Here is a 12,382-nt window from a genome sequence, read left to right as displayed (position 1 = left end):
CTTTTTAGTATGGTTCCCAAGATTCCTCGCATTTGGTGGACAAAGTGAAACTCAACTGGCAGTATGAGGAAGCCAAGAAAAAGTAAGTGTGTCAGTAAGTAACTGAGTGTGGCTGTTTGTTGTTTATCAGTCGTAGTACTATGACACACCGCCATGCAGCACTGACTCACAAGCCCCGTCAGCCTCCTCTCGTTCCTCGGCCCTGCGCGTTGTCCAGTGGGAGGACGTGTTATGAATAGTATTTGCGCCTGGTGGCCGTGGCTGCTGAGCGATGTCTGGCCAGCGGAATGAGCTGGGTGGTCACATTCTTGCCTGGCCACGCTGCTGCTGACTGTGTGCTGCCTTTGTGTGTGCAGCCAGGGAGAGAACTGCCCACTGCCTGCCTCAGTGCACACCCTGCTTCTCCGCAAGGTGGTTTAATGTACATACTGTTTGGTTAAATATACTCCAGCTCACCCTATAGCGCAGACTAAATTATATGTTGGCAAAATCAACACTGAACCTGCCTGAATTTTTTGTCAATTCCAAAAGAGTTGCTTATGAATTCAGCACAGATACTGTATGCCATGAGGTCGTGTGTCATCTAATGATTGATCCACTCCTGATTGGATATGGTACGTTCCAGCTGTAAGGAGCAGCAGTGTGATGATAGCTGCAGCAGCAGCAGTCACCGTGTTATTACACTGGCTCCTTGCACACTTTTTTACAAGATTCATGTTGCTGTGGTGACCCAGCAATAGCAATGCCAACCATGACATCAGGGAGGGAGGGAGAGAGGGTGAGAGAGAAGGGAGACCTGTGGAAACTTGCATGCTCTGTCACTGAGTCACTCTGTCTGAAATCCAGCACACATAAACACAGTTATTTCATCTGAGCTGCAGACTCGCTCTCTGAGATCCCACTTAACTCTGCCTGAATCAACTTCTTGTGATACACACCTGTGAGACCAGTGGCTGGTGCAGCAGGTAGCCCAGGTAGAAATTACTGGGCTGAATGCTGTCATTATAGCTGCAGCATTAAGTGTCTGCTTGGCTCAAGTATGTGTCCTTGGACATAGCATGGAACATTATGTCAGCAACCTGGCATACACATATCAATCATCTATGTAGGTATGGACATCATTTCAGAGTCAAAAGTTTAGTGGCTCATTGTTACCAGTTGATGATGCAGATTGGTTTTCAAGTCAACATTGTGCTTTTATGGCAGCGTAGCAGCATAAGTCAAAATGATGTGTAGCTTTATCTAAAAACAAATTCTATTAGAAAAACATTAAACTTCAGAGGGATAGTTTTACATTTAGGGAAGCACGATGAGTCAGAGGAGAAGATTGATACCACATTCACATCTGTATGGTAAATATTAAGCTGTAGCCAGAAGTTGATTAGCTCAGCACAAACCATATAGCTTGTTGATTAGTGAGCACAACCCTGCTTCTCTAACCTTCCAGACCACCACTACCTGTTTTGAAGTTTTCTGAGGTATTATGAAGTGTGTTATGTGAGCTGAGGAAGAGAGGTATAAAGGGGAACGAGGGGAATGAGTTTTTTCATTCTTGATCTTGGCATGTGAATGCTGTGGTCTTTGTCAAGTAACATTGCCAGGCACATTTGGCTCCAGCAGAGTTTATGTAAACAAATGTTTGCATCCAAGTAGATACAGCAGGTACTTGCCTGCCTCAGACTACAAATTTGTCAGTTGTATCCATTGTTGAACAAATTCCTGGAATAAGGAGAAAATTTGAAGTATGCAAATCAGCCGTGGCTTCTTGTACCACACCAAACCTTCTCTGCTGATCCTCAGGGTGCAGAGCATACAGCACCAGCTAGCACAGCTGGACAGTGAGAGCTGGTCGGGACGAGCTGAGGCTGACCGCGACCGGGACTTCATGCAGCTCCTGCGTGAAAAGGAGGCCCTCCTACAGGAGATCATCCTGGTCAGCAAGCAGCAGCACCCTCCAGAGACGCTGCTGCAGCTGGAGGAGGAGCGCTCCAGGCTGGAGGAGGAGGTGCAGAGGGCACACAGCTCCCAGAGCCAGGGAGCCAATCAGAGGTGAGAATGGTGACAGTCTGTGTTGCCAGATTTGAGATTTGGACACTGGGCTTCTAGGATGAAGTCTGTTATCATTATCATGCTTGTTGATTTCATGTTTTGTAGGGATGCACCGATACCACATTTTTTCAATCCAATTACAAGTATAAGTACTTACATTTGAGTACTTGCCAATACCAAGTACCAATATGAGTACTTATTAATGCCATTACACTTTGTATATTTACTTGAAAACGTGTTTTATTTTCATCAGATATTGTTTCATTCTCTGGCTGTAAGAAATTGCTGTGACTGACATTTGAACATTCCATTGCCACACATTTTACTCAAATAGAAGATTGACATTTTAGCATTCAACTGCATCTTTTTTTTTTTTTTACAAACAGCCTTGCCACATATTTCACTTAAATATAGCCCACTATTAGCAAACTCTTTGAACTCAGTGTTGTGTTGGTTTTTTAGATGTTTTATCAGCTTGCTTGTGTTGAAAGTACTCGCTTTCGTTCCTCCTCTTGACAACTTTGCAGAGCATAATTTGCAGTCCGCATTACTTTTTTCTTTTGTCACCATCAACCACTTTGAAATACCTTCACACCGCCAACATTTCTCCTCCTTGCTCTCAATTAGCACCTGACAGCCCAACTTAACGTCACACTGCCGTAAAGTGATATCGGGTGCTGTGGTATCGGGACACTTTCATGAAAACGAGTACGAGTACAGGAACAGGGTATCGGACAGATACCCGATGCTGGTATCGGTATCGGTGCAGCCCTAATATTTTGTTGTTCCTTAATGTACTTAACAATAATGCAGTCCGAGCCATAAGACAGATAATCACTCATACACTCACAGTCCCTCTGTCAGTCGATTAGCTATTAAATTATGAGCATTACAGAACAATAGATCAGTAAATCATTCACGAACCAGTTTGCAGGTAAATAAATAACTACCAGACAACGCTGACAGCACCATATCAGGTATCATAAATACATTTTAAGGCACATGTGAGATTTAGGACTGCAGCTTTCTCCTACTACAAACAGCAAGTATGTGGTGTGTTAACACAGGAAAATTGATGAAATAAAGTATACTCATTATAGTCATATATTTAAAACACTCCATTTTTGACTGCTGCTCATTTATTGACAAAGGCAGTTTATTTGTTGTCTACTAACAGAAACAGTAAATCACAGAGGTTACTATACAGTTAATGCAAAGCATGTGTGTGATGTGAGCTGATCAAGGGAAGAATAACTCAAATACTTTTCTCTCCATGTGTCCACTATCAGGCTCTATCTGTTCTGAGTTATGCTCTTGTAATTGGAGGGGAAATACAGGCGCCCTCATAGCTCAGTTTATCATGTGAGATGAGAACACTGTGCTTTCTGATATGGACCTGCCTGCTGCTGGATTTTACAGTGGGATTAAGATCCAAGCAGGACAGATGTATACACAGTTGTTTTGCTTTTTAGGGTAGACCACACACACTGCTCTGCAGTATAACCCAATGGTAGAAAGTGAGGAACTGACTGACAGTTAATTTAATTTATCCAACTGAATTTCTTACTCATCAATGTGTAACTGATGACAGGATCCTGCAGCAGGAGAAGAGGAATGTTCTGCTGAGGCAGCTGGAGGAGGCAACGCGCATCACCACCTACCTCCACTCCCAGCTGAAGAGGTGTGGCACAAACTCATTCTCAAAGATTTTAGCTGATCTTTATTGCAGCTCTGTGTCTTTCCTCACGTTTCTGTTATTCTCTTTGTCTCCAGCCTGTCGGCCAGCTCTCTGACGGTGTCGTCAAGCAGCAGCCGGGGGTCTCTAGCCTCCAGTCGGGGCTCCCTGGCGTCCAGCCGAGGCTCCCTCAGCTCCATCAGTTTCAGTGACATCTACGGTCTCCCCCAGTATGACCGTCACGAGGGGGCAGGAGAGGCACTCGACCCCCACCTGCGCTACCTGCTTGCCCCAGAGACTGTATCCAGAGACTGCTCCATGTTCAATCCCGACCCCCTGACCCAGAGCAAAACCAAACGTTCCCACGACACCCCACAGTCGCTGGCATCCCTCTCCTCTCGCTCCTCGCTCTCCTCCCTGTCACCACCCAGCTCCCCCATGGACACACCCTATCACTCCGCCCCTCAGGACTGCCCCCTCACCCAGATGACGGAGGAGTACATGGAGCAGGCGGGTCGCGGCCTGTTAGAGGGGCTGCGGGCACAGTCGCAAACCCTGTCGCACACGGCCATGTTGAGCAGTGAGGACATGGTCAGCTCCACCACTGTGCATCAACTGGACAACAAGAGTCACAGAGACAGTGGGGCTCAGGGGGCTTTTACCTCCACAGGCAAGTTAAAGACAGCAGATCCTTGTCCCAAAGAATGAAGACTACCTTATGATTAACTGGGTGTTTTTTTTTCCTTCTAAGGAGTGACTCTGAGAGGAAACAGCGCCAACAGGAGTGGCAGGAGGGCCAGGAGAGTCTCTGCAGGTGTGTCTGAGGACGCTCTGGCCACAGACAGTGGGGTTTTTGAGGCCTGGGGTAGAAGGTGAGATAACTCCATCCTAACAGTGCTAAAGTGGAACATAATCACTAAGGTCCCTGGAGCAACTGCGACACCTAGTGACAGAGGAGAAAACTGCAACACCCAAAATAAACACCACTGTGAGCTCCAGTAGTTGCAGCATTTGTAGCCTCTTGTCCTTGTGGAATTTAATCACATCACACTGTTAGCGAGCAAGAAAATCTTAATCTTAAAATTGGGCAGTAATATCACACTCACACAGAAACTAAAGCTAAACAAATCTGTTCTATATCTGTTATGGCTAAAATATCTTCAGATAATTAAAATAAAAGTCTGTGTCCAGTAAGAGAGGAAAAAAAGTGTGTTTATTTCTTTCCCTGACGTTCCTCCAACAGAGCAGAGGAGTCCGAGGAGATGTCATACATGAAAGAGCTGACATCTGTGAGCGAGCCCACCCAGATCCAACTGGGACTGCTGTGAGTAAACTGTTAGTGTACACTGCATGTGGGTGGCATTCTCATTCCCTGTTAGTATCTAACTTCACTGTTTCTGTTACTCTGTTGTACTTTCCTCTACACAGGTGGGAGTCTAACTCTCAGTCTCTCCGACTGCATCTGCTACAGCTCAAGAATTTAAACAGGTCCACTGTGAGGGATGGCTATAAAGTGTGAGTACTTTTAGATTCGGTGATTAAAGGAATAGTTTGACATTTTGGGAAATAATCTTATTTAGCCCAATTGATACCACGCTCACATGTTTCAGCCAGTTAGCTTAGCATAAGCTAGCTACCCTAGAGAAATTCTGAAATATCATGACAGCAAGATGACATTATGAGTGTGGATATTGTTCTGCAATGATGAGTATTTCTTCAGGAGAGACCAAACTGAAAGTAAATCTCTCCTTTAAAGTATCACAGTTTGATAGCACACTGTGTCTGAGCAACTGTTGTGAAACTCCATGTATTGATGGCGAGCAGCATATTGAGTCCTTTCTGTGTGTGCACCCTGACTGACAACCAGTAACACTTTGTGTTATTGCTGCGATCAAGAAGTAGAAATCTCATGTTGTGAATATTTTTCTGTTCATGTTCAGGTGTGTGAAGGTGCACTTGATTCCACTGGACACCAGCAGGTCCTGTGCGTTTTACTGTTGTACAGCATTGGAGCCACAGTCCCAGATGAGTTTCAATGAAGGCTTCCGCATTCCTGTCCCCACCAGCGCCCTGGCGGTGTGCGCTCTGCAGCTGTCCGTCTGCTCGCTGGGACCTCAGGCTCAGGAGGAACTGCTGGTGGGTGTGAAAGGCAGAGCAGAGCCTTAGATACTCACGCTGGCCCCTGGGAGCAATGACCCCACTAATGATGGAGAATGAACCTACAGCAGCTCAGCTTTTATTCATCTAAAACTAATTACTGAAATTATCTGTATGTTCCTGCAGGGTACGGCCCAGGTGAGCCTGGCAGACTGTGAGGGAAGCTCAGAGATGGTTTACCACTGGCTGCGTGTTCAGATGTTGAGTGGGACGGAGTTGCCGAGGCCTGAACAGAAAAGCATTAGCCACCGAAGACACCACGACGGGCATGAAGACGAGCAAAGGCCCAGAGCAATGGTAAACACATCTACAGATATTTGTTCAGGAAATAACTGCTGTCACTGTCTGACGGCATTGAAAGTCATCTCAGGTATTGGCTTCGAGGCAATGGAAAAAAAAAAACAATGTAGGGTGTTGACCAAAGTGCTTTACGGAGAAATTTGAAATGCACTTATATCATTAAAATGAAAATAAATACGAATTCATATTCATAGAATAACTGTTCTAAAAAAAAAAAATATTGATTGAAATGAGCTCCTAAAAAGGGGTGTTGTACTTTCTAAAAACAGATACATATAATACAAATAACATAGAGCCTAAACTAGAACCTTGGGGTACACCACAAGAGAGTGTAGCAGAGAGGAAGTCAGTATCAAAGTATCTGGTACTTTACAAGTCAAGACATAAATGAACACTAACAAATAGTCAAAAAAATGTACATAATTTTGTGTAACTGATTTTTTTCTTTCCCATCTCTGTCATCAAGATGTAACTGCTGAGATAAGGGTGAATAACAATGTAGAGGGTTTGGCTGTTAGCCAACTCGTGGGGACATGATCAGGACAGAATAGGAAGAATCTTCTAATGTATCCACCTACTGGCACAGTACCCAAAAACTTCAACATCATCAATCATCAACAATCCTGAATAAATACTAATTTCTTTATTAATTGTCTGCGTTGGAGGAATTCCACCTCATAGTGATCTAAGCAGCTTTTAGCCTACAGGTGTGGAGCTCATTAAAGTGAGTGTCTCACAAGCCAAACAAGTCCTTACACTGCAGCTTCAACCCATGTGAACTCTCACTTTCAGAGCACAGAGGGGGATGTTAACAGTGTGAAGATGGTGTTTGATAGTTTGCGCTGTGACATTACAGGACACTGTATGCACTCTGCTGTCACGCACCACCACTGCCACAACCACCCATCTAGAGGAGCGGGATGCAGAGCTGGAGCTGCAGAGGCTCGAAAAAAAGGACGAGCCAGGGGAGGTGGCGTCTGAGAGGTGATGACATTTTCTACTTGAGCCAAAGCCTCTCCTTCCACGCACAAAATTCACTTGCCTTTTGCCTCCAAAAGAAGGAGAAGAAACGGTGTGTGCGTGGTCGTGACAAGGGTGTATTTTGCAGGAGCTGGCAGGCGGAGTCGGTGGACAGCGGCTGCAGCAACAGCACAGCGTTCATAGCTCCCTGCTCTGAGGGCCTGTGCACAGAGGGCATCTGCATCACCCCTGGAGGGCGCTGTGATCAGACAACCAGCAAACTATGTACAGTAAAGGTAAGAGTCTACAGCAGTGGCAGCACATGGCCACTGTTTTTATCCACTGTGCTTACAAATGCACTAAATTGCTGTTGATTCACAGGTGGAGAAGGCCACCATGACAGAAGGCCTGTTCCCAGAGCCGGTGCGAGTCCGGCCCAAAGAGAGGGGAGGACGCTGGGGTCACGCCTCTCCCTTTATGCGCGGCAGCACCATCGTTCGCTCTCAGACCTTCTCTCCCGGGGCTCGTAGTCAGTACGTCTGCAGGGTGAGTTTTTGCAAAAAAAAAAAAAAAGGGAAAATATTTACAACGCCCTTAATGTTCAGTCTGTGTAGGCAGAAGGCTGGAAACAGTGCTGTTGACTAACGTTTACGATTCTGTGCTCAATATTCTTGGTCTGACAGTCCTGTGTGAATTCCTTCTCTACATAAAGTGGCTGACTTTACCTTTCAGCTATATCGCAGCGACAGTGACAGCTCAACTCTACCAAAGAAATCACCTTTTGTTAGGAACACGTTGGAAAGAAGAACGCTGCGATATAAGCAGGTAAAAAGATTGTTACTCATCAGGAACACGTGTGTAGGGGTTTGTTTAGTATCTGTTGCCTGAGCTGTGGTTGTGTGCGTGAGCAGCAGTCGTATCGCTCCTCCCTGGCCGAGCAGCCGACCCGTACCTCCCTGGACCTGGAGCTGGATCTCCAGGCCTGCAGGACGCGTCAGAGGCAGCTGATGGAGGAGCTGAGCGCCCTGAGGGAGCTGAAGCTGCGACTGGAGGAGCCGCAGGCCAGGGAGGCTGCCGAACTCCCCCACTGGGCCCTGAGGGACGAGCGCTTTCGCTGCCTGCTCAGAGAGGCCCAGAGACAGGTGAGAGTGGAGGCAGGGTGCCGCAGTTATTTTACAAGCCTTGCGAGGTATGGCCTCGCCCAGCAGCACTTGACTTTTTGTTGTTGTTGTGCAGGCCAGCCAAAGCAAACAGGAGCAGCGTCAGGAGGAGGCGGTGGAGAGGAGGATGAGGAAGGCTTCCAAAGAGGTTCTGCAAATGAGGGGGCAGAGTCAGAAGGAGCCCCTGCCTGTGCAGACTTTCAGGTTGGGATCATGCTGACAGCAAGCCAGCTTTCAAACTGTTATTCACCTGGGAATTTTACCTTCACTCTGATTAAAGTTGAAGATAGATAAGATGAAACTACAAGATCAGTGCTTCTCTCGCGTGTTCAGATCAGGAGTCAAAACATAAAGGAGAGAGTAATAAATCAGAGTTTTTTGCTAACTGGGGGAGTTTGAAACCCGCATCAGTGTTTATGTGCATGTGTGCTTGTTAGCTTTCATCTTCTGCCCTGTCTTTGATGGCTCATAGCTGCGCTTGTTGGTACTTTGCCACCACCTGTCAGTCTTTGCAATGATGTGAAACTATTTCCAGGAATGTGTAATGAGTCATTTGTATCCTTACATGAGTGCACATCAACAAATGTAACAGCGGCCCCACTACTACTGGTGGTCACAACTCAACAGGGTTACCGTGGCAATGCAGTTCTCTCTGTACCTGCTGTGCACTGATACTCTCACCATTCAAACATCTGATGGAGGTCGATAATTGTCAATACAAGCCACATTTTTCAAATTTAACTCCCAGCTCCCAGTGTTAGCTACTTTATATATAAATTTATATATAAAAATATAAACATTATCAAAAACGTTTTTCTGACTTAGATTTTACATATGGCAAGAGATAACTGTTCACACAGGGGCACAGGATTAGGATGTATTTTTATTTCACTGTGTTTAAATCCTTGTATGAAGAAAATGAAGAAAACAGACTGTCACTGTAACGTTTTGGTCATGATGTTGGCACCTGACATAAAGTGACTTATCCTGTGCTGGGTAATATGCCTTTATTTTCCAAAATAAAATGGATGTGTGTAAACATAAGTTTTGTTTTCTTATGTCTGCAGAGAGAAGATGGCTTTTTTCACAAGACCAAGGTTCAACATACCTCCTTTGCCAGCTGACGATGTATGAGAGCTTGCCTCTGTATTATGTGACTAAACATGAAGTATTTGTCAAACTTTTTTTCTGAGCTCATGAAGTACAAAGTTCTTTCTACCAAGGACACAGGCGGGGTGACACGCAGATGATGTTGAAGATTAGAAGGTTTCACATTTTCAGAAGTGTTTGTGCGGCTATTCTTCTAAACATGGACACACTAAGACACACAGTTATTGACAACAGCACAACTGTTCATTTCCTCTTTGGGGAAGACGCCTTTCATAAGGAAACAGTATCTCTTTACTCTTGTATGAGTTACTTCTGTTGTTTGTGCTTATGAAAAGGCTGGAAGACGGGAACAAAAGTCGTTTTGGACAAATTCACTGTACTGTAACTTATTTTATAGTACTTTTCCTTGAAGGAAATTTAAAAAAAACGCTTCCTGCTTTTTAAGTGTATTTTGTAGCTTTGAACAAATAGCACTTCAGTGTTTTTACATACAGTAAAATGGAACTATTGTCTGATTTTTGTTTTCTGTTACCTAATTCTTAAGAGTTATTTACATAAAATGTCACTTTGTAATCCACTTTTATTACTGATGTCATTGTCCTTTTGTTATGTTATTAAAATTAATATTATTTCATGTACTTTTCAATATATGGATGAATATATGAAACACTGTATTCAGATTTTTTTTATGATGTCTGTATGAACATCTGCAGTGTTACCTCTTGTGAAGATAAAACCATTAAACCACATCTTGACGCTTAAGTTTTTATCAGTTCTGCTTCAAACGCAGGTGAAACAGGATTTATTGAAAGGTGAATCTGTGCTGGGATGGAGAGCACATCACGTTCTGCACACACAATCATTTTCTTTTAATGTGTCACAGTGCTACACACGATTTTTCTGCAACCACAAAATTGTTGTGATGAATGTTGACCCATTTGAGTCTAAACTTGCCATTTCTTGAGAAGCCCTACCGCACAGCAGGCAGGCAGCTGTGTCAGCTATTTATCTTGATGCAACATCCTGTCTGAGCCTTTCCACATGAGCCACCAGAGGCCAAGGAGAGGCAGAGTGTCACTGTGCTGTAGCTCCGCTTCTCTCAGGTTCAACTCCCCCTGAGTGAAACGAGACCAGCAGCTCACCTGGATCTCTGATGGAGAATACACTGTACATCTAGAAGTAACAGCGAAGCACATCTAAATGGTCCGATTCTCACGGTTCATTCCCAAACAGAAAAATGCAGCTCACTATTTGAAAAATGCCCTACACAGCCCTGCAGGCAAACAATCCCAGGTCTCTGCTTGTCTATGGTTCACTGTCAGGTTTGGGGCCAGCCTCACAGACTTTAGATAAGACGTCAGTGTAGGGTTAAGTTTTTGATGCAGCCCAAAACACTATCACCTGAAAACACACCATTTAATACAACAGCTTTGTTTTAATCTTTATATAGTTTTGGCATTAAGTTTTTAAACAAGTGATCAGCAAGAATGGTTCCAGTGCAGAAATGAAATTAAAAATATCTCTAACATCAACTAAAACAAATTCAAACACTGTGTACTGCGTTGTATTGCGTTGGTTTTCGTGTTTTCATTAGCTTTAAGTTAGGTACTTTTTTTAGGTCGGTTTAAATCACAGCAGCTCTTGTGGCGTACCAGCCACTTGTGATTTGTAGTAAATGGGCAAAAGCAACTATGTGGTTAAAGTCAGCACCTTGTTAACAGGTAAAAATGACCTTTTTGTGATGAAGGTCAATTGCAAGTGGTGCTGACAAAAATCAGCAATCTCGTTTGCACCATAATCAAGTATTAGATATGGAGAGAATAATTGTGCTGTTGCCTGCAAGTGAGTTTACAGTAACTTTAAAACTATTGTTTTAAAAAAACTTAAAAACAATTTTATTTGGTATGTATTTAAACAACACAATACGCTGCACTGTCTGTTATTTTCTTTAAACACAACACTAACTCCATCCAGTCACGGCAGCTGTTTGCATTAGGTAGATGCTGCAATAAGAGAGACAATATAACTGAGGCAGTGTGTACCAAGGAGAATATCTGTCAGTGTTTACACACCAAATGAAAGCTCTGTGGGTGTACTGTAAATATAGTCATCAGACTATTCATAATATCTGTTCTATATTTAATTATACAACATACACGTGTGAAGCCCAATAAAATCTGAAAACTCTGTAATTTACGAGGATGCGTGATCACATTATATTCTCCACGAAGTCTGAACTAAAAGAAATATACACATATACTTGACAAGTTGTAAAATTAATGTACTTGGAGTAGCACCAGTAAACATCACATGGGTTGTTGCAGCAAGACGGGTTGAGGTTACAACACGCAGCGTGATGCACACTGTCAAGCCGCAGAGATCAAAAAGCTTGTAAAAAAGCCTGTAGGCCTACATCTCACATCAACACTGGCTCTTATTTGTGCATTAGGTGGAGTGTAAAAGAACTAATGACACATAACGCAACATATCCCAGGAGAAAAATTCAGACAGCACCCTGCACATTACAACAATTTACAATCTCTACACAGTCACACTCAGTTGTACTGTTTCCCCCATTCACCTCAGAAATGACTAGTAAGCTTTCAGGAGAGAAAGTTTTGGGTTTTAGTCCAGGTCAGACGTCTCTATATGGGGATGGAAACAATGGTTGGCAGCTCCCCGATCGGAGGTGGATTGTACTTCTCGACCCTCATGAGCCGCCGCAGGATGTCGTCCCGATCGCGCGGCCATCCGTACACATTTGTGTTTTGGAGCCAATTGGGGACATGACACTGTGATCAGGAAAAAACAGCAGAGACAGCAGAGTGAGCTGGTTATGAGACTGTTGAGGTTAAAGTATATCACAGACAAAAATCTTAATGTTACTATGACTGTGCAAATACATATGGTATGTGTTTCACAACATAATGAACTGCATAATCACACATGTAGAGGGCAGGGGAGAAGAAGC

General features: G+C 44.0%; 1 protein-coding gene across 1 annotated transcript in view; it reads left to right on the top strand.

Moving 5' to 3' along the window:
- Positions 1-10,173, top strand: part of wwc3 (WWC family member 3) — a 29,451-nt gene extending 19,278 nt beyond the window's left edge. Inside the window, exons 8-23 of the mRNA XM_018669929.2 lie at positions 9-82; positions 1,801-2,049; positions 3,641-3,730; positions 3,823-4,394; positions 4,476-4,596; positions 4,968-5,048; positions 5,153-5,239; positions 5,665-5,860; positions 6,008-6,178; positions 7,038-7,165; positions 7,290-7,437; positions 7,523-7,687; positions 7,874-7,966; positions 8,053-8,283; positions 8,378-8,505; positions 9,369-10,173. Of these exons, the coding sequence (XP_018525445.1) occupies positions 9-82; positions 1,801-2,049; positions 3,641-3,730; positions 3,823-4,394; positions 4,476-4,596; positions 4,968-5,048; positions 5,153-5,239; positions 5,665-5,860; positions 6,008-6,178; positions 7,038-7,165; positions 7,290-7,437; positions 7,523-7,687; positions 7,874-7,966; positions 8,053-8,283; positions 8,378-8,505; positions 9,369-9,435 (2,601 nt within the window). The 3' untranslated portion in view covers positions 9,436-10,173. The remainder of the gene's footprint in view (positions 1-8; positions 83-1,800; positions 2,050-3,640; positions 3,731-3,822; positions 4,395-4,475; positions 4,597-4,967; positions 5,049-5,152; positions 5,240-5,664; positions 5,861-6,007; positions 6,179-7,037; positions 7,166-7,289; positions 7,438-7,522; positions 7,688-7,873; positions 7,967-8,052; positions 8,284-8,377; positions 8,506-9,368) is intronic.
- Positions 10,174-12,382: the final 2,209 nt, after the last annotated feature.

Source organism: Lates calcarifer, linkage group LG17, assembly GCF_001640805.2.
Source record: "Lates calcarifer isolate ASB-BC8 linkage group LG17, TLL_Latcal_v3, whole genome shotgun sequence".
In the NCBI taxonomy this organism is placed as follows: domain Eukaryota; kingdom Metazoa; phylum Chordata; class Actinopteri; family Centropomidae; genus Lates; species Lates calcarifer.
The sequence above is the reverse complement of the archived record's forward strand: the minus strand, read 5'-3'. Positions and strand labels throughout refer to the sequence as shown.